This window comes from Falco peregrinus, chromosome 14 (genome assembly GCF_023634155.1).
Source record: "Falco peregrinus isolate bFalPer1 chromosome 14, bFalPer1.pri, whole genome shotgun sequence".
Lineage (NCBI taxonomy): Eukaryota > Metazoa > Chordata > Aves > Falconiformes > Falconidae > Falco > Falco peregrinus.
The window spans coordinates 22,715,065-22,738,879 of NC_073734.1; the positions used below are offsets into that span (position 1 = coordinate 22,715,065).

Here is a 23,815-nt window from a genome sequence, read left to right on the forward strand (position 1 = left end):
GTTTCACAACCTCTGTGTTGGAGATGATGCAGCATCTTTGCTTATATTCCCCCTTGCTGGAGCTGGTGGGAACTTTTCCTTGCCTGAGCTGCCTGGGAGCTCAGCACTGAGCTGCCTTCGGGGGTTTGCCCCGCTGGTCCATAGGGGAGGTGTGAGGGGCTGCGTTTTTCCTTCCATCACCAGACCTTACGCCTTTCCCTTACCAAAAGCACGCCACATCCTTCCCACAGTGGAGCAACTAATTCAAAACATGAACAGAGGGCATCTTCAGGCTGTGTGTGGGAGGGCATTCTTGTTTGCGGAGCTAGAGCATAAATCCTGAGTCTTCACAGAAGCAGCGTTTTTGGCAGCATTACTGATCTATCACCGAGTATATTATGTCTTTATCAGCCTCCTGATGCTCATTCCAGTGTTCGTACCTTGATGTACTGCCTGCCTGTGCTGACAGATGACTTTATCTTAAATTGCTTTCTCTCCAGGCGTCCTGTTTAATATTTTTTTGTGTGTGCAAATCTTAGGTGGTCCAATTAAGTTGGAAGAATAAATCTTGTTCATTAGCAATAAAAACTAAACAGCTTGGTCCTGTAGAGTAAACCTCGGCAGGTAACGCAATGATGTGATCGTCCATCAGGGTGTTCATTTAGAAATGGTCATACTTTCTAGGAGTATCTGGGGGAGTTAAAGCCCTAAAAAGTTCACTTAGTGAAGCTGGACATAAGTAATTCAATTTCTTAACATTTCTTCAATTTCTTAATTTGATTCCCCCCCCCCCCCCCCCCCCCCCTTGCTCCAATCATTCATGGGAAGGCTGGTGGCTCCACAGAACAGAGCACTGCAGATTGAGCCTTTATCCCACTTGAAGCTACATTTTACCGATTGTTTTTGCCTTCCCCTTCTCCCTCTGGGCTTAGCAGGGCGGTGATCTCCCACAGGACCTTAAAATAGACAGCGCTGCTTCTGTATTAGACTCGATGCAATGCCTTTGTTCCCAAGCAGTGGGAACAGCACCAGAAGGATGTGGTGATGAAATAAAAAGCCCAGAAAGAATCAGCATCTAGAAAGAAAAGTGCTTCATCTGGAGGTGCTCGTGGGGAGTGAGGACTTGAGGTGGCCAAGCCAGGAGAATAGGAATATTTCACACTCCGGGCAAGGCATATTGTGCACAGCTGGGTGATGTGTACCAAAGCCATGGGGCTTGCTGGGTCCTGCTTGTCCTTCCTGGCTTTATTCTTTCTTCCCGTAGACAAGCCATGGCTGGCTGGCCCTTTAAAACCCGTATTTAACCTCGATGAAGTCCGTAAGTATGGAGACAGTAGGATTTCCTCCCCCCCCCCCCCCCCCAACTTCTAATTACTCTAAAAAATGGTCAGCCCAAGAAGTAAGCAGTTTTGGAGTGGCTGCAAGCTGTAGTCCTTGTAGGGTTTTTATGATCCTCTCTTGAAGCTGGGACTTAGTGACTCCCCCCATTTAGGCTTGGCTTAAGGAGAAGGTGTTTGCCTCTGCTGAAGCACACTACAAAGTCCATCTTTGACCTTGCCTTATGCAGCCTAAGAAGAACTTTGGGCAAAAAAAATGATTAATGTTCCTTAATTAAACCATATTCACTTAAATAGCACATTCTGCAATTCAGTTCGTCTCTTGGGTTTCTTGCTTTGTGCAGCAGTTTCTTTTCTGATATTATTTATTTATTTATTAATTTAAATGATTTTATGACCCAGAAAATAAGAGATTCCATTTTATGGCTGACTCTCATCTGTCCTGTTGGTGTTTTTATTCCCTCCACAGGGAAATGTCTTTGTACAGCCAAAAATCTCTGCTCTTGCTCAAATTAATAGGGCCAGGTCTGAAGAGATGATGAAAATGTTTTCCCCTTTTCTGCCTAATTTATGAGCATGTTGATTTTTTTTGTAACTTATGGCAAAACCTGTGCTAGCAGCTGTTTTTGGCAGAAACCTGTAAGATTTTGAGCCTTGCACAAGCCTCTTGCTATTGCATTGTGTCAGGAGTGTCTTCCTGAAATGAGATTAGTCAGAAAAATAGGAGTTGTTTCTACTGTCTTTCTCCCTGGCAAATTCTACTGTACTACACATTATTACGATTTGTTTTCTTCTGAAAGGGCTATCTGATTCCTCTCTGTGGGCTGTTCCTCCACACTGTAGTTTTAAGTCTAAATATAATCTCCTTCCCACGCAGGAAACTTGTGGGGGGTTTTTTTGGTTTTGTTTTGGTTTTTTTTTTTTTTTTAATATTGTAAATAATATGTTTCAGAAGTGCAGAACTGTGGAACTTAATTTAAGGGATATTATTGATGCTAGAGAAATTGGCTGGGCTGGCTGCATGGATGGTGTAATCGATTTTTTTTTAACGGGTACTTATCTTGTGTTGGCTCCATGTTTTTGGCTTTCTTCTGTGAAGGTGATGGGAGATGCCCGAACTGCTGGAAGCATTTTGTGTTATCTTTATTTTGCTGGCTAGCTCCTTTTCCACCAGTTATTCCAAAGTCAACCATGTCGATAGTCTATCCCAGCAGTGGTGGCCCATCGTGTGGGTCTGAAGGATGATGGGCTGAGACTTGGGAAGGGTGAGCTCAGCAAAGCACCTGAGCTGGCTCTTGAGGGGCTGGAGCGCGTGGTCCTGCCCTGTGCGTGGGGTTAAACATGGTGCTAAGGGCTTCACCCTTTCAAGTTGAACAGCATAATAAAAATGTTTCTTTTTCTCTTTCAATTCTAGATTTTCAGAAGAGCTGACAAAAATGGTAAGTCTGTAAATTTGTATTTTACATTTCTTGGTTGAACTTTTGTCAGTATTACCGTTTTCCCTGATAGCAACATCTAACTGTTCAAATGTCCCGCAGTTTATTGAATCTGACGCTGGTACGGTGTAAGCATCAGAAAAGGTTTTGTTGTTTCTTTGGCCAAGATAATCTTAGAGCAGATGTGATAGTAGTGTGCAAGTTGCCAGGGTGGGATCCACCCAATTTGGGGCAATTTCACAAGAAAGAACGTAAAAATAAATCACAGCTAAGTGATAAGTGACGATACACCTCTTGATAATCTTGGAATAGCTTTGCAAAACAGACTTCATCTGTGAATATCAGTAGTTTGGCTCCTGAAGGACTCGACACGCGTCAAGGAGCACATGTATCGATGAGTGTTTTCAGTCTGTGCCTGTAGGAAGCTGAACATCTTTGTTGAGCCAAGTCTTGTTCTTAGGTGGGGAATAATATAGAGGTGTCTTCTTTAAATGACTTGGGATCCTGAAAGGAGAGAGCGGCTCTGCTGTGAGAGAATGTAGTTATGGGAAAAAGAAGCAATGGGTCCAATCCCAGGATCTCTCTCCACACTGAAAAGCAATTTAATTTTAGCTCCTAGCTAAAATCCCAAGAGCTAGTCTCTATTCTTTCCCTGTTGTTCAAGAGGAAAATTAAATATGCATCAAAACTCTGTGTGTGTTTGCAGAGGGACGTGTGGGAGGGTTGTGCAGAGGAGCACAGGGGAGAGTTTGTTTTTTTCCCTACCAGATTTAAAAGGGTGATACCTGATTTCCGTAAGAGCTTGTAGATCCGTGTGGTCGCCATCCCTAGGGAAGGCAGTGAAGGATGCTGTGAGCTGGCTGGTGTACAAAAGTAAATGCCCTGTTAATGTGGGCGTTTGGTTATAACAACTGACACAGTAATAAGACGTTGAGATTTGTTGCTTGGGTCAGCTGAGCAGTTGTGCAATGGGAGGGGAATGCTTGGGGTGGGGTGGGGGTCGGGGCTGGTGTGGAGGGCAGAGCCCTCCAAGTGCTGCTTACAGGGAAAAGTGAATTTGTGCTTTTGATCCCCGGGCTGTTGTACTGCACAGCCTCCTGAGCACTTAGCTGTTGCAAAATCGGAGACCCCGAGGTTTTGCCTGATGAAATATCAGATGCTGCCTCTGAGAGATGCTGCCTGTTTGCCTTCTGCTGGCTGGTGTGCCTGCCCCCACGGAGCCGAGTGCCAGGGTTGCCAGCTTGTAATGAAGCCTTACCTGCCACTTGCTCTCCATCAGGAAGAGTCTAGCAAGGTTTTTGGACTACAGTCCTCAATGTCTTGGTTGCCTGCAGATACCAGGCTAAAATCTGTGCTTAATTATTCCCATCTCAGTCTGAAGTTGAAAATGCCACTCCAAACTTCAACCTGGGAAACCGTTCCTTGTTCAGCCCATGTTTAGCTTCTCTCCTGCCGGAGCTTCCTTCCAATTTCTAGGACAGCCTCTGTGTAGGGCAGCTGAAATCTAAAGCAGCAATTTTTCTTTTCAACAACAAACATTCCTCTGCTGAACAAAGGTTGAAAGGATGCACTTTGACGTACTGGTCTTGATATAGTTATTTCCAGTGACTGCTTTTTGAGCTCTGCCAAACGATGCTGCACTTTTGTTTTAGTCTCAGTTAAATTTGTAACAGCTGCGATGGGGCTGAAGAATCAGAACTCCAAGTACAAAATCTTGGCTGTTGTGCCAATATTAAGGCTTTTCTAGGACCGGTGAGTGAAGTAGCTCAGAAGTTGCTCTTCAAGCTTTGGTATTCCCTGGGCACTGCAGCATGGTGGAGGGAGCTGCTGCCTGCCAGGAGAAAACAGATGTGTCCAGCCAACCCAGCCAAGAGGGCGAAGCTGTCATTTTGGTGGTTTTACCACATCACAAGGTTGTCGAGGTTAAATTTTAGTGAAGCTCTCACCACAGGGGCAGCTCTCTTGGTGTATTTGGTAGGTGCCAGTGGCATGAATCTGCATCTTGGGGAAATGATGAGCCTTTGGAGCCCCTTGGTCTGCTCTGGTGATGGGTCTCTGAGAAGAACAACATACCTTTGGGAAGCTGGTGACTTTTGCTGGCCATTTCCCTTGCTGTTGTTAAAATCCATCCAAATCTCCCGCTTTTGCAACCTTCTACACTGTTACTAATGATGGGCAAACACTCCGTCTGTGTTTTAGCGTGACTAACAGGTAAAGGCCAAACAAGGTGCTTCCATCAGCAAGAGCAAACCTGTTGTTTCTACCGCTGCCCATCCCCCTGGGAAGAATCTGCCCAGCTCCCCCATGGTCTTCTCCCTGGATGTTTCTCTCTTGGTAAGGCTCAAGCAAGTGGTCCACATGGATAACAGGTAGGATCACTCCACTGTGTGTGGAGTGGAAGACGGTGAGTGGCTCAGGGACAGCATGATGCTTAGAAGCATTTTCTTGTCCTGCTCGTCCAACCAGAGGGAGTTTGGATTTAAGCAAAGAAGCAGAGATTAGTGCCCATAGAGCTGACCTTGGGGTGTCCATCAGCCTTCCTGGGCACCCAAACACTTCTCCATGGAGCTGCTGTCGCGCCCAGCAGACATACCCTCCTGGGGGCCAGGTACCCCATCACACAATGCCCATGGGGAGCTTTGCTCGTGGATGAACGGTCTCTTTGGTTGACCGTGCTGTGCAGGCATGAAAAGGTGTTCACTCCTTTGCAGGTATTCCCCTGGGTGGTCTTTGTCTGAACATCTTTACTCCATGTTAGCACGTAATATCCCAATTAAAATTCTAACAGGGATGCTTGCATGGTTTGGAAGAACTGGAGCTTTTCTTGTCTAGGTCACAAAACATTAAAATGAGTGTGGATTGCCAGTGACACCTCTGCCACCTGGTAGCTGTTAATGCATTGGATGTAAAGGTGATGGGCTGACTTGTCAGGACCCTTAATCAGCCTGGAGTGATACGGATAGGCACCAGCAAGGCAAGCCCTACCCCGATGTCTGGTGGTTACATTGGTGGTTTGTTGTCAAAGAAGGTGCTGGGCAGGAATTCGAACGGCTAAGGGTGAGAGCTGCCACTGCCAGGGTGCAGATGTCAGCCCTAGGTGAGACGAGGTGCCCCCCCAGCCCTGGCGAGGCTGCTGGCTCCAGCTGCAATTCTGAAATTTGTCCTGCTTCTTCCTGACCCTGGACGGGCACTGCAGGGGGGACAGCTGGCTCTGTTAATAAAGGCCAAATGCTTTCTGCAGAAAGAGTTGTCTCCATCTCTGCATCCACTCTCATCGCTTGCAATGCAGGTGACCTACAGCTACACTGTCTGGACAGCACAGCGCGGTGCTCTCCGTGGGACCAATGCCACCAGGCAAATGGGATGCTGCCCTTCCCTTTTTACCACCTGGATGACAGGCTGTCACAGCGCAGCGTGGCGTTAAGTGGCAGCTCTACCCCCATGTCGGTTCCTGCGAGGTGAGGTGGCCGAGCACGTGGCAGTCTCAGTGTGGCCCCTTTCCACCCGCGCTGAGTAGGGCTGTCCCTGCCATCCTGGGGCTGCCTTCTGAAGGACTGCACGTCCTGCAGTGGAATTCCTGACATCCTTCTACATGCTGCTTTTTTTTCCTCCAGACATCTGCCAGTTGCAGTGGCCAGCTTTGCTAGCCATTCATAGCTGCTTAACTCTTGCTAACAGAGTTTTCCACCCTTTGTAATTAGCTCAATATGTTCCTCTGCAGCCTTTTGGGGTCACGGCTTCCCACCGCCGCTTCTCCAGTCCCCTGTGGCTCACAGCAGCCGCTGCAGGAGATGTGCAGGAATATTTCCCTCGGTACAGCCTCCCTGCAAACTGTGCCTCAGAGGTTGCCAGAGCCAGAGGTAATATCTTTGTATTTAATATCCCTAGGGATCTCTTTTTCACAATTTTCCCTGACATCCTAGCCTTTAATATATGGATTTGTTGAAATTCAGTCTCTTCATGGCATTACCTGGTACAGCTCCAAGGAAGAGTGGAAGCATCCATCTGCAGCTTTCGTGTCTCGCTGCAGGGGTTTGTGTCCCATACGCAGTCCTCCGCTGGAAAACCTTACACTGTCCAGTTTTTGCCAGAATCCCAGGAAGGGGCCCTGAGCCCCGGGCAGGCTGCTGAAAGCGCAGGCTCACAGGGTCCCAAAATACTTCACTCTGCTCACATGCTTCTGCTGTCTCCACACCTGCAGAGGTTCTTGTCTGGCAGGGACGTTGCTCTTTTTAATTAACCGGCTGAGACGAGTCATTATCCGGCGCTGTTGGTGGTGGCATAGGGGGTGGTGGGCTCCTGGGGCAGGGACTGGTGGCTTCACCCAGAACCAGCAGCTCCTTGCATTCCTCATCTGTGCTAAAGCCACCCCTAGAGATCTGCGTAGGAGTCCTACAGAAACAGAGGGGTGAAATACAAAAAAACCTTCAGCTCTTGCCATCTAGTTTAACTAGAACATCTCATTTAACTTTTGCAATCAGGTGATTAAAGGGTCACCTAAAAAACAAAGTGGGGATTGTAAGCCTAAGGAATTTTCTGATGTGCCGCTTCCTACAGTCAGGTGGTTTTAAATTTGTAAATCTTTTCAGCATCTTGATTTATTTTTTTTTTTAATTCCCCCCACCTGGTAAAAATGGCATGTATTGCATTAAACAATGTGGCTGGTTCAGGCACGGTAACTATGGAGCCTGATGGTGTGAGTTCAAGAGCTTCTCCCTCCTCCCCTTCCAGAGCTCCGTGGCATAAATTGTTAATTCATGTAAAACTGGAAAATTGGATGTTCTTGGTGCAAGATGCTAAAACACATTATTGTCCCTGCCATGTTCAGGTACTTGTATTAAGGTGATTTGATTTGGTGCCTACATGTACTAAGAGACTGCTAATGAAGCAGCTCTTCCTTGTTAGAAGAAAACTTGGCTGTTAGTCATTCAAAATAATCTTTTTCTTCTGTGTAGGAGTGTGTTTCCTTTTTCTGCTAATAAATCCACCTACTGTCTTGTAATCTTCCCAGTCCCAGTAAACAATACTTAATCGTTTAATTGGCATGTGGTAAGGAAATGGAGGCATATTGTTTTAGGGTCTTGAAGCAGAGCTGTCAGTCATCTGAGTTATCTACGATGTTCTTTGATCCTCTCATTAGAAAGCTGTTAATCAATTATAACTTAAATAGCCAGGGATTCTCTTTGAAAGATTAAGATGCTTTTATTTTGACAGAACAGCCTAATTGGTAATGATTCATTACAGAAATGTTGCTTCCCAAAAACTGGAGTTTTATTATCTTGAAATCTCCAGTCACTGCAACTACCCAGCTCCCATGTCTGGAGTGTAACTAGATGTGAAGTGCATCCAGCTTTAATCTTGTGATTTAGCTCAGTGGGTTTTGCCATAATTACTAGATCTTGCTCATGGAAATGCCCCATCCATGGGGTTGGCTGGGCACCAGGGGTTAGGTGGTTTGCTCTGGACCTCTACCATGGAGATGAGATGGGGAGGAGACATGCAAAAGAAAACGTGCCAGAGCCTCATCATGTGGCTCTAAAGCACCTACAGAAAACGTCAAGATGAGCTGGCAGTGGCACAATATGTCACTTGACAGTGCCCAGGGATGAGTTAGCATCATGGTTTCGTCAACTTGGCACCTTCTTATTGCTGCTGTCATTGTGACTTCTACACCAAGGGCTGGTCCAAACCGCTCTGCTTCTCCCTTGAGTTTATCGTATCTAGAGAAGGTGTGGATGGGAATGAAGCCGTTCAGCACATGCTGTCTTGGGTAGCTTCTGCTGTTATAAAAAAATATGAAATACAATGAGGTGTGAACACGTATTAGCTGATTTCATTTATAAATTTAACATAGAGATCTGGAGTGTGCTGAGTGGAGGTTTCAGTTTCAGTTGATCTGGTTGGTCAGTTCAAGGCCTGTAGAGGACATAACAGAGCTAATAAAGGAAAAAAGGAAACGGGAATGCCGCGGGAATAGGTGGTTGGGAAGGGCTTCTTGGGTAAGAGCCACTGAGGACAATGGAGTTGCGCCCATTCCCATCCCAGTAAGGCTTGTCCTTTATATAGCTGCACACAGATATCTATTAGTCACTTAAAAGCTCATTAAAAGAGATTTATGCTCTTATTCTTTATAAGTAACAGTCTGTGTGTTGCAAACCTCATAGCAAATTGCACTACAACGATGGGAGCCGCAGACAAGAGGGAAACGTAAATGTCTTTGGACACCAGTATGATGACAAACTGGCTAAGGAGCCCAGTGAGCTGGCGGTGGGGCTGTGCCCTTGTGAGCAGAGCAAACTCCACTGCTTACCTGCAAACCAGCAGAGCTGCTCTGCCCAACAGTAAACAAAAAAACTTCAGGAGCATCTCTCAGCCCCAGCTTGCTATGCTAAAGAACCGAGGCGTGGCAGAAGTGTAAGTTTTCCCTAAGCAGAAATCAGTCTTGTTAATCACCAGTATGCAAATGGAGAGACTGAGGCTTGAGGTTGATTAAAGGAGGGGGGGGGGAGAGCAGGGAAAGCCCGTGGCCATCAGTGGAGGGAGGGGGCTGAATGGGTCCTGGCTTGGTGGGTCTCCAAAAGAGCATGTGGGTGAAGCTCCCAGCAATTTCCAGCCCTTCCCTGCCGCTGTGTGCCTTCAATGTCTCGTTTGTAAGCAGAGGCTGTTCTTCTAAGGACTTTGAAGATCTGGGAATTTTTTTATGGGGAATAACTCTCAAAGTCTCACCCACCCTTTCCAGCCATGGAGAAATTATCTTGATCACCTGTAGCGAGCCTAGAACAGGAAGAAATGGGTGTTTGTGGATGTGCATAGAGCTCAAATTCACATCAACTGGACCCAGGTCACTGTGTAAACGTGTCCTTTTCCCCCTTTCACTCTGAGAATGCCCCTTGCTGAGCTTGAGTGGTTAATACAGAAACTGGGGCAAAAAGGGGTGAAAACGCCTCTTCAGTTCAGACACCGTGGGGGCACAGGGGAATGCATGGAGAGGGGGAAGGAGAAAACGGCACTGGTGAGCAGATGGGCCAAAGACCTGATTTTTAAAATTCTCTTCCAATGCTTCATGTCCTGGTGGGCTTCTGGGCTGCAGGCTGAAGGAGTCACTTCTGGGTCAGGAAGTCGGGATCTCAGTCCAAGCACAGCGCTGCTATCATGACATGTGCCAAACGTTGTGTATCGCTTGCTTGGTGTCCTGCCTATGGTGGTGGTTGTACCTGAGTGCTCTCCTTATTTCAGAAACCCAAGAAGCTGTCACTGTTCAGCTTGCTTGTCCTGCCTGGGCCCATCTTTCTTTTTTTTTTTTTTTTTTTTTTTTTTTTCCTGGCATCTGATTTGAGCCTTTTGGGTTGTTTTTTTTTACGGCATCTGATGGCTGGGCAAAAAAACTTTCATTCTGCAGCAATTCTGAGTTTAGAAATAGCAGGCAGCTATTATTGATTACCTTGTTAATTTATTGAAACATTTTTAGAAATCTACTTGATTGGAATATAGTGTGGTAATTGTCTGCAAGGTGGTTTTAAGGCTTGAAGAACTTGTCTTCCCACCTTCCCCCATCAATTTGAGGCCCTTTTGGAAAACACCCTTGCACAGGTCTTGAATGGTGGTGAGCAGCTGGGGCTTCAATAATATGGCACCCAAGGCATCAGGGAAGAAAAATTAAGACCTTGTAGCTTTGGGTGCTTTTATGAGATCTTAAAAAGATGCCAGATTAGGGCTGTGATACCTCCATAGATATATATGTGTGTGTGGTGTATGTATATCAGACTAAAAAGACCCTGAACACCTAATAAGCCACAGCCATAACTTTTCATCTGTTTTGAAATTACGCTTTTACTGTGAGCTCCTGGGAGCTTTGGAGTCCCTGCCCTAATGGGCTACCACTCATCAAACCCACTTATCTTCCAGACCTAGGTAATTACCTTCTGTGCGGCTACTGCTCCTCACGCACAGGGAAAACCTTGAGCTATTCATAGCCCGCTGGTGTGTCCAAATCAAATCATTAGTTTCTAAGTGAGAATATTCATAATTCTTGCATAACAAAACCAGTATTAGCAGCCACCTACATATAAGTGGAAAAATGCAGTGATGAATCGGGTTTTCTAAGTATAGATAAATCTTGTTGGTTCTTCCATGACCAGACAACCAGTCTAAATTTATTTATCTTTAAAAAAAGAGAAAGATTTGCATTTAGATAGTCTAGATTTCATGTGACAGTCAAAACCACCTTGTAAAACTGTGTAATGACCTTTATTTACAGGGAGAAAGTTTGAAGCTGTTTTCAGTTATTTAGATTCCTGTATCATTTCCTAGCTCTCTCTATTGTATATTCAGTTATCCTTCCAAGTCCTTGCAAAGTTCACAGCACATGGTTTTGAAGAGATGACATCTGTTTAAATTGGGACGTGCTGTTCCCAAAATCATAAACAAAACCTATCAACCAGATGATGCATTTACATTCTACACGAGAATGCAGAAATTGTGAAAGGTGGTTGCTGGCCATGCTCTACCGGCTGTTGCTGGATGTGTCCAGTACTTCTGTTCACCCTTAAACCCTGTAAGCTTAGGATCCAATTTTCATCACTGACCAGCTCGAAAGGGCACTTCTCGACTGCTTGTGCCCTTTTGGGGCTGCTTTTTTCTATTCAGCAAAGATATGAAGGTATCTGGCACACACTGCGTGTAACAGAAGTGAAGAGCCGAGAGTTTTTAGGACCTGTTTTTCTTCTCATGTCGCTCCTCGTTAGCAAGTGCATTGCAGAATCAAGGGGTGTTTTTATACTTCTTTTTGGCTGGACCACCTTAATTCTCTGGAGTAGACCTTGAATTGGGTGCATAGGGTTAGGACTTCATTCACAGCTGCGTCCTCACGTGCTGCAGGCTGACCCTTATACAGCAGTTCACCTAGTGCAGGGCTTAAGCCAAGGAAGGTCTGAGCTGGACAAGGTTTGGATCCAGCCCAGAAACCCCCCCATGAACTCAAGTCAATGATGTGGCCAGCACGTGAGCTTTAATTTCCACAACAGGAATGTCCGTATCCCACCTATCTCTGCACAGCATCAATCAATGGCCCATCACTATCTAAAACTGTTATTCCTACCCTGCTCCTAAAGTTTTTCCCTGCTGAGAGCTGGCTACCAAAACAGAAGGGACCTAGAAAGCCTTTATGGACAGCGAGCAGCAGAGGCACTATCAGTCTGAGCGTGACCTGCACATGGTGGTGTGCAGGGGATGGGGTCGGGGGGTTATCCACAGCTGAGAAAGCTGCTCTATTTAAACAGAGCGCTTAGCCTTCCATGCAGCTGGCTTGCTGACACTTCAGTGGATATCTGGTAGCTCACATGCCTGACTGGGATGGTGCAGAATGCCCTGTCTTCATTATTCAAGGTAAAACCCATTGCAGTGTTGGTGGCCATCACCTATGTCCTTACCCTTTTGCTGTAAAACCTGCAGCTGGAATATCAAGCCTGACTTAAAGCAAAAATTAAAAAATCAGCATCACCTAATATTTGGTCTCCTTCAGTGTGCTTGCCAGCCTGCGGTACCTGCTGCCCTGTGACTGTTAAGCATATTTACACATTGGTCCACCCCAGGGCTGTGCTTGCAGCTCCTGGCTGTCCTCTCTGCCCAGCACCTTCCCTTCTGGTGGCTGCCCAGCCTTTCTCTCCACTCTGTCTCAAAAATCCAGTTGCAGAGTGAAGCCCGTCGTAAAAGTCCATAACTGCTGTAACCTTCAAGGCTTCCTGACATTTCTGCATTCACGATAAATGGATGTGAATGACAGATAGTCAGTTACCTAAACACGCAGGTGTTCACATCTCCATGCTTTTTTATTAGGCTGCACCTCAGTCCATCAAAAACTCGGATGGTGAAGCTGACCTGAAGGGTCATCTTCCTATGAGCGCTGTGTGGGCAGAAGTGTCTGCCCTCAGGCCATTGCTGACCTCCTGCTCTCTGCTGGACCTCAGAAGGGTCAGATGTGGAGGAGCAGGCTAGGTCAGAGCTTTTGCATTGGAAACCACCTACCAGTCTGCCCCATGACTGGATTTCCAGCCTGACCCATCAATCGAGCGTTCTTGCTGTCTGTATTTGTCACTTAGAGGTTCAGGGTGGGCTGAGACCTGCCTGCCCATGAGCATCCTCCCGCGGCTCATCAAGCCTCTTGCCTTCAGGATACGTTGCTCCCCGAGCTTAGCAAAAGCTGATCTGGCAGAGCAAAGAGGCGTCTGCATTTGGGGTCTGACGGATTGACGCTATTGTGTCACATTGGGAAGTGGCTCAAGGTGGCTGCGTTCAGCCTTTAAGGTAGGTTTTGTCTGTGTGATGGAGCCGGGGCATTCCTATAGGCAATGCTCTTTTTCTGCTCTATCTGTTCTCTCGCTTTGCTCCTCATTCAGTTCCTTTAATACAGAGAGCTGGGGACAAACAGTGTCCTCAAGAGATGTGGGGAGGGGACATCGAGCAGGCGTTACTGCTTTAGCCTGGCAGTTTGAGGCTGAACATTTGATCAGGAGGACAGTGATCCCAAACACCGCCACTTTGCTTTGAAGTGCACCAATTAAGGTCTGACATACAACGTATCCCAGAGAAGACAGGGTTTATTTCCTTCATCTCTCTGTGGGTTGGGAGATGTAGGTTTTCTTCTGCAAACCTCATTAGAGACTTGCAGGCTGGACAGGAGCGATTGCAGTGTATTATTGTAACAGTTTTAATGGCCTTGTTGCAAGTTGCGGAGGGTAGGAACGAGGGATCATGGTTTGCCAAGGAGCCTTTGAAAAGGTGCTCCATTAGCCTGGAGGATTTTTAAAGACATTTCTTTCTGGAGCCTAAGTTGAGAGATTTAATTAGGAGTTGCACAGCAAATGTGTCTACATGGCATGATGGCAGCCAGCAAAGGTCACTATGAAACATTTACGGAGCTATTACCTACTTGTCATCCCTAGCAAAAAAATGTGAGTTTTATTGGTATTAAAGCTCATATATAAATATAAAAATATTTATTGGTCTATAAAGGAACAACCTTAAAAGTGGTGGCTTTTCTGGAGCATGGAAATTGCTGGATGCTGCTAGCTGGCCCGGAGAGACAGGGCTGTAGGCATCCTTGAAGGCCATTTCAGTTGGAACGTTATATTTGTGCATTTTCCTTGCCAGTGGATCAGTCTTTGTGCAAGACCACCCTGATGTCTCTCTGCTCTGAGTTCACAGCACAAGCCCCAAACTGACTTCAGGCTCCTTGTCCAGGCCAGCTGCTGGGAATGTCCCTGCGGTCTGGCTCGCCTGCGGCGCTTGTGTTAGCAGGTAGCAAAGATCGAAGGGCAGAGAAAGGCAAAATAGCAGGGCATCCTCCAGAGGTGACAGCCACGAGCACTTGGTGGCTCAGCTGAGATTTGGCTGCACCAGGTGCACCTGATGCCTGCAGCTGGGGATGCAAAGAGTGCAGGTTTGGCAGGGAGGGGGAGCGAAGCCATGAGCTAGTGGGGTTGTCACTGTGTGCTCTGGCCCAGCCTTACTGTAATGCCACGCTCCAGCTTCAGGAGAGGAGGGGTATCGATAGAAGGTCTTTTCTGCATGGAAGTGGCAGCTTGAGGCAATGGGAAGGCTGTAGCTATAATGGCAAGCCAGGGCACTGATGGACATTGAAGGTTTAACACCTTAGGGTGCTTTTTGATCTGTCTCATTAATATCTCATGCTGCTGTATCCGGGTAGCTTTCCACGGATCCTGCAAATCAATATTCCTCCTGCTAAATTCTTCATGTTGGATTTTTGTGGCAGAGATGAAATTTTGAAGTGCTTAGAAAGGACTTTTTCAACTTGAGTGGCGGATTAAAGAGGTGCAGCTGACTGCAGGCTTCAGGGACTCGGCTGGAGTGTAGCAGTGACCGTGGGACATGGCCTGGGTGCAGGGACAGGCTCCTAGGGTGGACATTTCCATTTTGAGTGTTGGGAATCGAACCCTACAAACTGTGGGGCTCCCACTGCCCTGTGTAGCTTTTCTTCAGCAGGCACAGAGCTTGCTGCTTGCTTGCGCCTAGAAGCGAGGGGTAGCTCTGGTTTGAGCCTCTTGATTAAATCCTGGTCATATCTAGTTTCATTGCTAGATGTTAGTCTGAAGGATCTCAGCTGCTGCTCCCTGCTCTGCATTATCAACCCTGCTGCCCATGTGTCCCTTAAGAGGGGGACACAGGCAGCATGCAGGGCAACAGGGACCTTGCCAGGCACTGGAGCCAGTGGTGCTCTCTGCATCTCCCTGCCCTGAAGCTGTCCTTGCAAGATCTGTCCTTTACCATAACTGAGATTAAAAACAGGCTTGGTTTTGTCCTTCTCCCTTGGTGGGAGGGTGTCACCGCTGCAAGTGTTTCCCAAACTCCGTTCAAAGGCACAGGGTGGCTGTGAGATGACTTTACGCAAAGCTTCCCGTCAGCGTTCGATGAATTTCCCTTGGAAGCACTTACGCATGGTGCTGCTTTTGGGGGAGAGATGTTCCAGCCTGGATGTTTTACCTTCTTGTTAACTGGATCAGTGATGTGGCTTGTGTGCTCCTGGTGTATTATGAACAAGTGACAAGGTGCGATGTGGCAATGGAGATACACACCTGGGTGCAAGTGACCCGCATGTAGGAACGCTTTAAAATGCCTTTGCCACCACTACAAAGACCTTGTGTGACCCCCAGCTTGTGTTATTTCTCTTGCCACCCTACCTTAATCTCCCTTACAGCTTCCATCTCTGCTTCTCTCCGTAGCAGGGCTTTCCTGAGCTTGCCTTTCCGTTTAAGCCCTGGGAAGTTCCCACAGGGGCGATGGAGCAAATCCTGCGTGGGGGAAACCCACTGCTTTTGCCTCCAGCCCAGTGCCTGCATGCCATCCTCCGCTCGTGGGAGCAAGGGGCAGCACCGGGCTCTGGCGTTGCTTTTAATTAGGTACCTTCTGCAGATCAGCTGTATTTATTGAACATAGTTTATTATAGCTGTTAAAATTAAATAAGGCAAAATTTGAATCCAGAACAAATATACTGCTGCAAGTAATCTTTGTAATTTGCTAGCAATTTTTGCCAGACAATACGAGAAAATATGTTCTGGCAGCCCGTGTTCAGGCAGTCGGCCAGGAACAGCTATAAATCTTGTATATCTTTTTCTTCCTATTGTCTTCCTCACTCTTTTAAAATGCATGGGTTACCAGATAATATACATTGGAGAGAGGGGAAGAAGTATCTTACTGACTTGTAGTGGGGAAAGAAATGTCTGAAGCCAAGATACATCCAGATCTGTAACTCCTAGCAGGGATGATCTAGGGGACAGGAGCAGCTGATTTTTTTTCCGGGGAGGACTGTGTTAGTGAAGAGTGAAAAGGATGTGAGATGTGGGAGTGCATGTCTTTGTGTTTGGTTGTCTGCACCATGAGAAGGCAGCCTGTTGCTCTGGAAGGTGGAATTAATTTAAAATTATTGTTAGAGTGGAAATTTCTCTGCTATGACCCCGCTGAGTGCAGAGAGGGAAATGTGTCTGAGCGCCGGCCGAGCCCCAGCCGGAGCTTGGCGGTGAGGGAAGATGCTCTGGCTGCGTTGCGGCTGCTGCTCCGCAGGACGTTGAAGGGCTGGCACACGCCGGGCTCGGGTTCAAGGAACAGCCCAGCCCGGGCTTAGCGTTTGGATCCCAGATCAGTTCCTGCCGCCAAGTTGCTGCCTTCATTAGGTACCAGCATTGAGGCACCCAGGCTGACGCAGTGCAGACGTGAGTGGCTTCAGCCCTCTTGTTACTCATCGCTTCCTAACCTCAGCTGGCAAGGGGGCAGGTGTCGGGGTGCTGCTATTGGTAATGATCGCAGTGGGTGGTTTTCGGGCGCTTCTGGTACTCGGCATGTAAATGTGGGATTTCTTTTCCTTACACCAAAATAATTAACTCCAGGAGCCCACAGAGCCTGTGTATTCTTTAGGCACGTGGTGGTTCTGTTACGCATTGCTCTGCTGTGCCGGCACCGAAACACAGGTTTGTACCTGGTCTGGTAATAAGTATGTTGAGACTTATTTTCCTTTCCAAAGGATTTTCTGTTCATGGTGGAGATGTTACTTTTCCAGCTGGCTGGTTTGCTGGCTTTCAAACACTCTACGCTCTGTTAAGCAAGACTGCTTTTCCTTCCTTGCCTTTGTAGTGCCATCAGCTGCTTTCCTCGTTTCCTTACACCTCCCTCCCCAGTTTCTGAGGAAGGTTGGATTAATGTTAGCAGCTAGTTCAAGATGAACCAAAATCAGTGTATTTACATTAATAGTCTCCTCACAGTATAATACGCTTTTTGCTTTCTTAATCCATACTAGATACACCTGTTAGGAGTTAATATCTGATGCCACTTAGTGGTTTGTTACTCCCAGTAGAGCACAGAGGGATTACTTTTGGCTCTGCAGGAGATGAACGGGGCAATCCACACCCTGGCAGGCAGGAGCAGCCACAGCAGCACCAGCTGCAGGCAGCAAATGTGCAACCCTCACCAACTCCTGCGGCTTCCCGGTGGGGTGGGATAAGAAGAAAGGAAGGATGGAGGGGCAGGAAGGGACCAGTCGTGAGTTTGAGATGCTTTTTTCCTGGGAAAATGGAGCAATGGGAAAGCACAGCTTGCCTGGCTGGGTTTCCAGCTGGAGAGCAGGGGTAGGGGATGCAGGATGCGAGTTTGTCCCTGGGCTTTAAGAAGTTCAGTCCTTGGTTATATACAAACACAGCCATGTGCAAAATTGTCGTTACACTTCTGTAGCTGGAATGATCATGGTATGTGTTAAATGGGGGGGAGGGGAAATGTGAACTATAGTGGAAGTACTTGCACAAGATTGTAAAAAAAAAAGATTAAATATTTGTATTTTTCGAAGAAGTGAACCAAACTTGTTTCCTTCCCCCTGTATCCTGTAATCTAGTTGTTGGAAAACAGCAGAGTTTAGATCTTGCTAATCTACGCAGGAATTCCTGTGTTGGAAACTAGAAGGGTAAATGGTTTTGTAGCATTTAAATGGAAGAAGAGTTAACTGAAAAGAAGTTGCAAAAGTGGGACCCTAGGTAGTAAGGAATATTAAGTCCTTGTATAACAAGAGTGCTGTGAGTGAACGAGGTGATAAATGCTGAGATCCTGGGGAGCTGAGGAGGAAAGGAAAACCGAGTAGTGGGGGATGTTCTTGCAAAGCATCATTTGCAAATGTGGCTCGAGCAGGACGCGGACACTTACAATTTTTCAGAACCAGTTGTTTCTCTCTAAATGAGGAGCCTGACATTTTCAAGGTCAGCAGCTCGCGACAGGGTGACCCCTGCTAAGCCGATGCAATCAGAGACTGGGCTTACTGGCTTGCCACGTTCTTCACGCCAGGGTCTGGTGCTGCCTGATTGCCTGGGGAGACAATTTGTGTCGATGTACCCTAAAAAGACAGTTTTGCAATACCCAGATGAGGGAGGATACCTGATTTTTTTCCAATTTCTCCTCCCCCCTAGGAGAACTAATAAAGTGGGCTGAGGAAGACCTCAGGGGAGCTGAGGGCGGCTTTGGGCAGAGGAGAAGCAGAAGGTGTCTATTGGCAGGGGGGGACACCCCTGCACACCAAGGCAGCAGTGGACAGCAGAGCTACACCCTGCCTTGCTAACAGCCGGGTGCCGTGGGGTGATGTGTCTGACGGTGGCACCTCGGGGTGTCCCTGCCCCACCCCAGGGCTCCTGCCGCCTGCAGCCTCCCACGGCCAAAGGCTCGGGCTCCTCAGTGCAAAGCCCGGCTGGGGGCTGGCTGCAGCCAGAGGACAGATTAGTTGGGTTAAAAGATCTGTATTTTTTTAAATATCAAGAACCTTAAACTGTGGGTCGCTAGAGCCACACGCTTCCTTCCCGCGTGCTTTTTCTGAGCTCCCCACACCGAATGGCGCAAATGTATTCATACAGCGGGCGACTGAATAACCAAGGCAACATAAAAGAAAGCAGATTCAATGTATTCATAAATCACTACAGAACAGGACCAGGCCATTGCAGTGTAGCACGAGTGGGTTTTTCTTTCCCCTTTTCCCTCCTGTCTTCTACAATTTCGGTATTCAAGTTTTAATCCTGCAGTATGTATTTCTTTGCTCTGATACTTCAATGTTGGGACGGCTAAACCTTTGAATTATTAACATGCTGAGCATTTTGATCCTTTTATAAAACAAGAATGAGGATTAAGTGTTTCTCACAGCACTGCTGTTGCAGCACTCAGCACAGATTCCTAGAGGCTGATGTTGCAGTAGGAGCCAAGTTGCTCTGTAGCAAAACATCCCGCAGGACTTTGGTGGGTAGGAAACCACCGAGCCGATCACCTGCAAGTGCCTTTCTCTCTGCAAAAGCACATCGGTGTGCTCCATGAGAGAGACGGACGAGATTTGGAATTTGCTTTTCTTTAATGAGCATGCAAATAGGCAGGAAGCAGCAAATGTTGTGCTTGCTTTCCTGTGAATGCATGGCACCGAACCCTGCAGCACCCTGCTCTGCCTCGGCTGGACTCTGTCCTTCACTAGGAGGTTTGTTGAGGTTTTCCTGGAGGGTGAGGGCATCACAGATTGCCCTGGCAGGGTTTGTGGGGGCAAAGTGGGCAGTCCAGCCCTGTCATCTGCTGGGTCAGAGCTGCTGCCGCCTGCTTGAGGTTTTGCAGCACCATGCATGGTCATGACCGTGAGGTCTGACCAGCACCATGACCCTAACCAACAGCAATGTTTTGTAAAGACTTTTTTTCCCTATCTTATATTATTCTTCTGTCCTTTTTTGGAGGGGTGGAAGTAAGACACAAACGTTTCCAGCTCATGCAGGTACAATGAGGCAAACAGGTCCCTAAGGATGGGAGGTGACCCAGAAATCCCGTTAACTTCACCTGTGGCTTTGTGCATTGAACCGGTCTAGAAATCCAGTTTGTGCTAGTGGTTTGGCAATGCAGGTAGATGTAGAGGGTTTCCTGCAGGCAAAGGCGAGCCTGGAGAGAGCTGTGCTCCTCTGAGGCTGCGATGACGTTTGTCTGCTTTCTGAAAAGCTTTGCCATGACAGGTTTGGCAGTGACATGTGAGCTGTTAGCGCTGGGAGACAGAAAACATCTCTGTAAACTGCTCCTTTGATGAAGCTCTTACATGAGCCTTCTCCTGCACTAGGATCCTTACTGCTTCAAATGGGTCCGGTCCCTGCTAATGAATCACCTCCTCCGCACGAGGAGGGTTTGATCAGACATCACAGGGGAGATCATCGAGGCCTAAACCGAACATTTGCTATTCCATTAGTTAAAGCTCATAATGCTGAGTATTTCAAAGTAGTACACTGTTCCCTCAAGGATTTCTATTGCCAAACCAGGCAACCCACAGAGAAATCTCCACGTGCAGAGTGCCTCCCTGATTTTTCCTTCTTGATTGCTTGGTTACCTTTCCTCCTGTTGCAAGTCCCAAGCAGAACAGAGCAGGGCTAAGCTCCCTGTCTCAGGGCTTCCCAGCTTTGGGAAAAAAACATCAGCCATTTGGATTTCCTATGAGTAGCCTGTATAACATTTCCTGGGATGGCGCTTTTGTGAAATCCAGATGCTGTTGGTTTTTGGTGGGATTTTTTTTTTTAACTATAAAAGGATTCCAAAGATTTTGCTACCAGCTCACTTGGGGGAGGAGAGGAAAGCTCAAATGGGCATGTTTTATCTTGCAAACCCTTGAGCATCACCATAAGTGCTGGGGGTTATGTTAATGTTGTTCTGCCCAAAGCAGGTTCACACTTCACCCTTAGGCCAGGCAAGTTGTTTATCGACTTCCATGGTCCATGTTCCCCTTTTCCTCCTCGTGTAGCACAGTGCATTGACTTCCCAGCTGGCTGCTCATGCCAGCCTCCATTGCTTCCCCCTCCGCTCTCCCACCATCACCTTCATGCTTAGTTAAGGCCTTAATGAGAAAAGAAGGGGAGAGAGCAGCAGTTCCCTCTGCAGAGGTGTTGTGCTGGGTGTTCGGGCATGCCGAGATGAGCAGCATTGCTGTGTGTTCCCATGGGTGCATCACTTGAATCTGGGTTAAACCTGGATGGTGGCTCAGGGAGTTTTGCATCACAGAGGTCAGTGGCAGGATCCGGCAGGATCCAGCAGCATCTCCCAGCACAGCCTGTGTGCTGTCACATTGGGATCTGGCTGATCCCAGGTTCTCGGTTGTGCTGGGAAAGGCTGCATGCTGCTGCTGCTGCAGGTTGCGTAGCTGCAGTGGATGCTGCTGAGATGGCAAGGGGAAAATGTGGATTCAGCAAAAACTAAGTAGCACACAGCATTAAAAATTCACAAAGGCTTCTCTGATACCCAGTCTCCCGGGGGAGAGTTTTAATGAGCTGCAGCAGGGCTGGGTGAGAGTGGGGGGACCCTGCCCCAGCACTGCACTGGGAAACAGCCCCCATGCACTGGTCACCCCCATCAGTGTATGCGTTTATGGTACTCAGTTTTCAATGGAAAACTGCACCAGAGGGTTTTTCTCTTTTTGTGCTTAGCAACTCGATGAGAACCTAGTCAGGTTTGCTGTGGAAAAGTAAAATAAAAATGGAGAGGCTGTTGTCAGTGTTCAGGGGGAAAGGATTAAACTGAAAGAAAACCTGAAATACTCCGGGGCTGGGATTTTCAGATGTTCCTTTGAAAGCTTTTTTAAGAAGAGATGCCAGGTGACCCCATTTTCCCCTGAGAAAAAAAAGCTCAAGCAACTTGCAGGCATTTTCCCAATGGCTTTGTCCTTCAAAGACTTTTCTGCCTTATCTTAGATTTATGCAAGTTTAAAAGGGCTGGGCTGAACTGCAGAGCCCCAGAGCCAGTGGCCGGGATGCTGGGGCCGGGGGCTGAAAGGACCTGCCTGGGAGATGCTGAGGTGGAGAAGGGTCACGAGGGGCTTCAGAGCAAGAGTCTGGAGTTGGTACACAACTTTCCCTCTGCCTTTTGTGCCAATACTAATGGGTTTTGGCTGCTTTTGCAGTTAAATCCTGAGTGGAGCACAGTGAGTGGGTGCTTTGGGGATGCTCTGCCTCAGCCTTTTGCAGTGCTGTGACCTACTTGTTAAACCAGTGCCCCTTTGGCACGGGGCAGGGGTAGGTTTTCGTTGTGCAGCTCAACGCTGCGGTGACTGTCATCCTTATTTTATTAGTCTTTTGTTTAAATTTGTATTTCGTCTTCTGTACTTTATTCTCTACAGCATGGGGCATTGTGGAAAAACACAGCAATATATCTTGCCCTTCCCTTAAAACCAAAAAGCCTGATAAGAGTCCTGTGGGTTTTTTTTCCTAACCTACTTTTGAAATGAACAATTACAAAAAATAAACAGAAAAGATATTAATGCTACAGCTTTGTTAAAAGCTGCTTGCAGAAGTATGTGATTAAAGATGTGCTTGTTTAATTTGCTGGAGCAGAAAATTGTATTTAGGGTTTTTTTTCTTTGCAATCTTTCAGAGCAGATGGGCCTTCCCTGCAGGACTGCTCTGCTTCTGGGCTGCTCAGCTGGTTTGCTGAAGCAAACAGCTGAAAGAGTGTGGAAAAGATCTGCATTGTGTGCTTGAGGGATGTTAAATACCTCTGACAGGGCTGAGACACCCATCCTGCCCTGGACAAATAGCTGGAGACACTGAGCATAGGGCTTACATTTTTTTTTCTGAGAAAATAAATGAGAAATGCAGAAGCTTAGTAAGCTGGAGCATAAAATTAAGAGCAATTGTAATGGATTGAGCTGCTCTCTACGGGCAGCGCTGGAGACCCGCAGAAGCATCCCACGAAGAAGGACCGCTCTGGCTTTCATTTATACCATGTCCCGAAGCAAAGATTACCCCAAAAAAGAAGGTTTTGGAGGAGATTCAGCTGTTGGCAAAGGAGTTTCTCAAAGAGGGACCAGCAAACATGAGCAGTAATTTGGTTTAGAGCCTGAAACTTTTTTCAGTGGGAATTCTGAGAAAAAATACATTTGTGTTGCAAGAGATCAGCGTTGTAGGCTTCTGCCTGGGCTTCACAGTTCAGGGGATAAGACGAGAAAGTAAGTTATTAATTATGAGGGTTCTGATTTGCTATTCAAGGACCTGTTCAGTCCTGGCACAAGGAGCTGGATGTCCTCTGCGCTGCAAATGATAATGCGGCAGGGTAACTTTTTCTGCCTTCTGAGAATGCAAATGAGGTATCTGCTTTTCGAGTTAGTTTAATTTGCTGCCTTCATCTCCGCGCAGCTTGTTAGCCGAATGGAAAACTGTTGATGCTGCCAACGCAATCTGGATATTGTTTCATGGGACCAGAGAAAACGATGAGTTTGTAGAGCTCTAATCTGTGGTAATTTGCTGCTAATTTGTCAACAGTCGACAGCTCCAGCCACGATGCCATTGCCTTCCCCTTAGTGGTGGTGGCAAAAGGTCATCTATAGCAGTGCTTTTCCTCTGCTGCGAGCCCAGAATAATGCTTATTTTACAAGGGCAAAACAAATTCACAGTGTAACTGTTACCGGTGCCAGAAAGCAGGTGAGGTTTGAGACTTGCCCGTGGCTTGGTGGCTTGTTCCTGACCAGGGGAGACCCCTCTGTCCCACAGGGACCAGGTGCAGCCACTGCACTCCCTGGGCTGGTTTGGGCTCTTGCACGAAACCCTTCAATTAGGCTGAAATGTAACTTCTGCTATTGCAGATCAGGAAATCAAACAAGATGTTCCAGTTGCATTCATTGCAATTTTTTTAATGGAGCACTCTGCTTCCCCAGGAAGGCCCAGAGCTGAAACGCTGCCCATAGCTCCTGCCCAGGCTGTCCCTGGGAGTAGAGCAGCAGCAGCCCCCGTGGGGCAGCTCCCCGAGCGGCTGGACGCAGCACCGACTCTGCTGTTGCAGCCGGGCTGCATCCAGATTGAGCGTGGTGCTGCAAGCCCTGCCAAGCACAGCCTAAACCCCAGGGGGGGTCCTCTCCCTGCCTTGTCCTGGCCACACCAGGACCATGCTTTTGGGATGCAACACCATGCATTTTCATAATTTTTTCCTCTTTTGCTCAAACACCTCTTTCTTTCCCTTTTTGGAAGCCAGTGCTGGGTATAATGAGCTGAAAAAAGTGCAAACCCTACCCCAGCCCTCTGAAATACT

At 47.4% G+C, this 23,815-nt stretch overlaps 1 protein-coding gene across 5 annotated transcripts in view; it reads left to right on the forward strand.

Moving 5' to 3' along the window:
• Positions 1–23,815, forward strand: part of NECAB2 (N-terminal EF-hand calcium binding protein 2) — an 88,057-nt gene that overhangs the window by 11,733 nt on the left and 52,509 nt on the right. For 4 of the 5 annotated variants that reach the window (XM_013296035.3, XM_013296034.3, XM_055818966.1 and 1 more), the window contains exon 2: positions 2,731–2,755. In XM_013296035.3, the coding sequence (XP_013151489.1) occupies positions 2,753–2,755 (3 nt within the window). In that variant the 5' untranslated portion in view covers positions 2,731–2,752. Of the gene's footprint in view, positions 1–2,730; positions 2,756–16,634; positions 16,732–23,815 lie in introns of those variants that run through there. The other variant, XM_027781080.2, reaches the window with a different exon arrangement.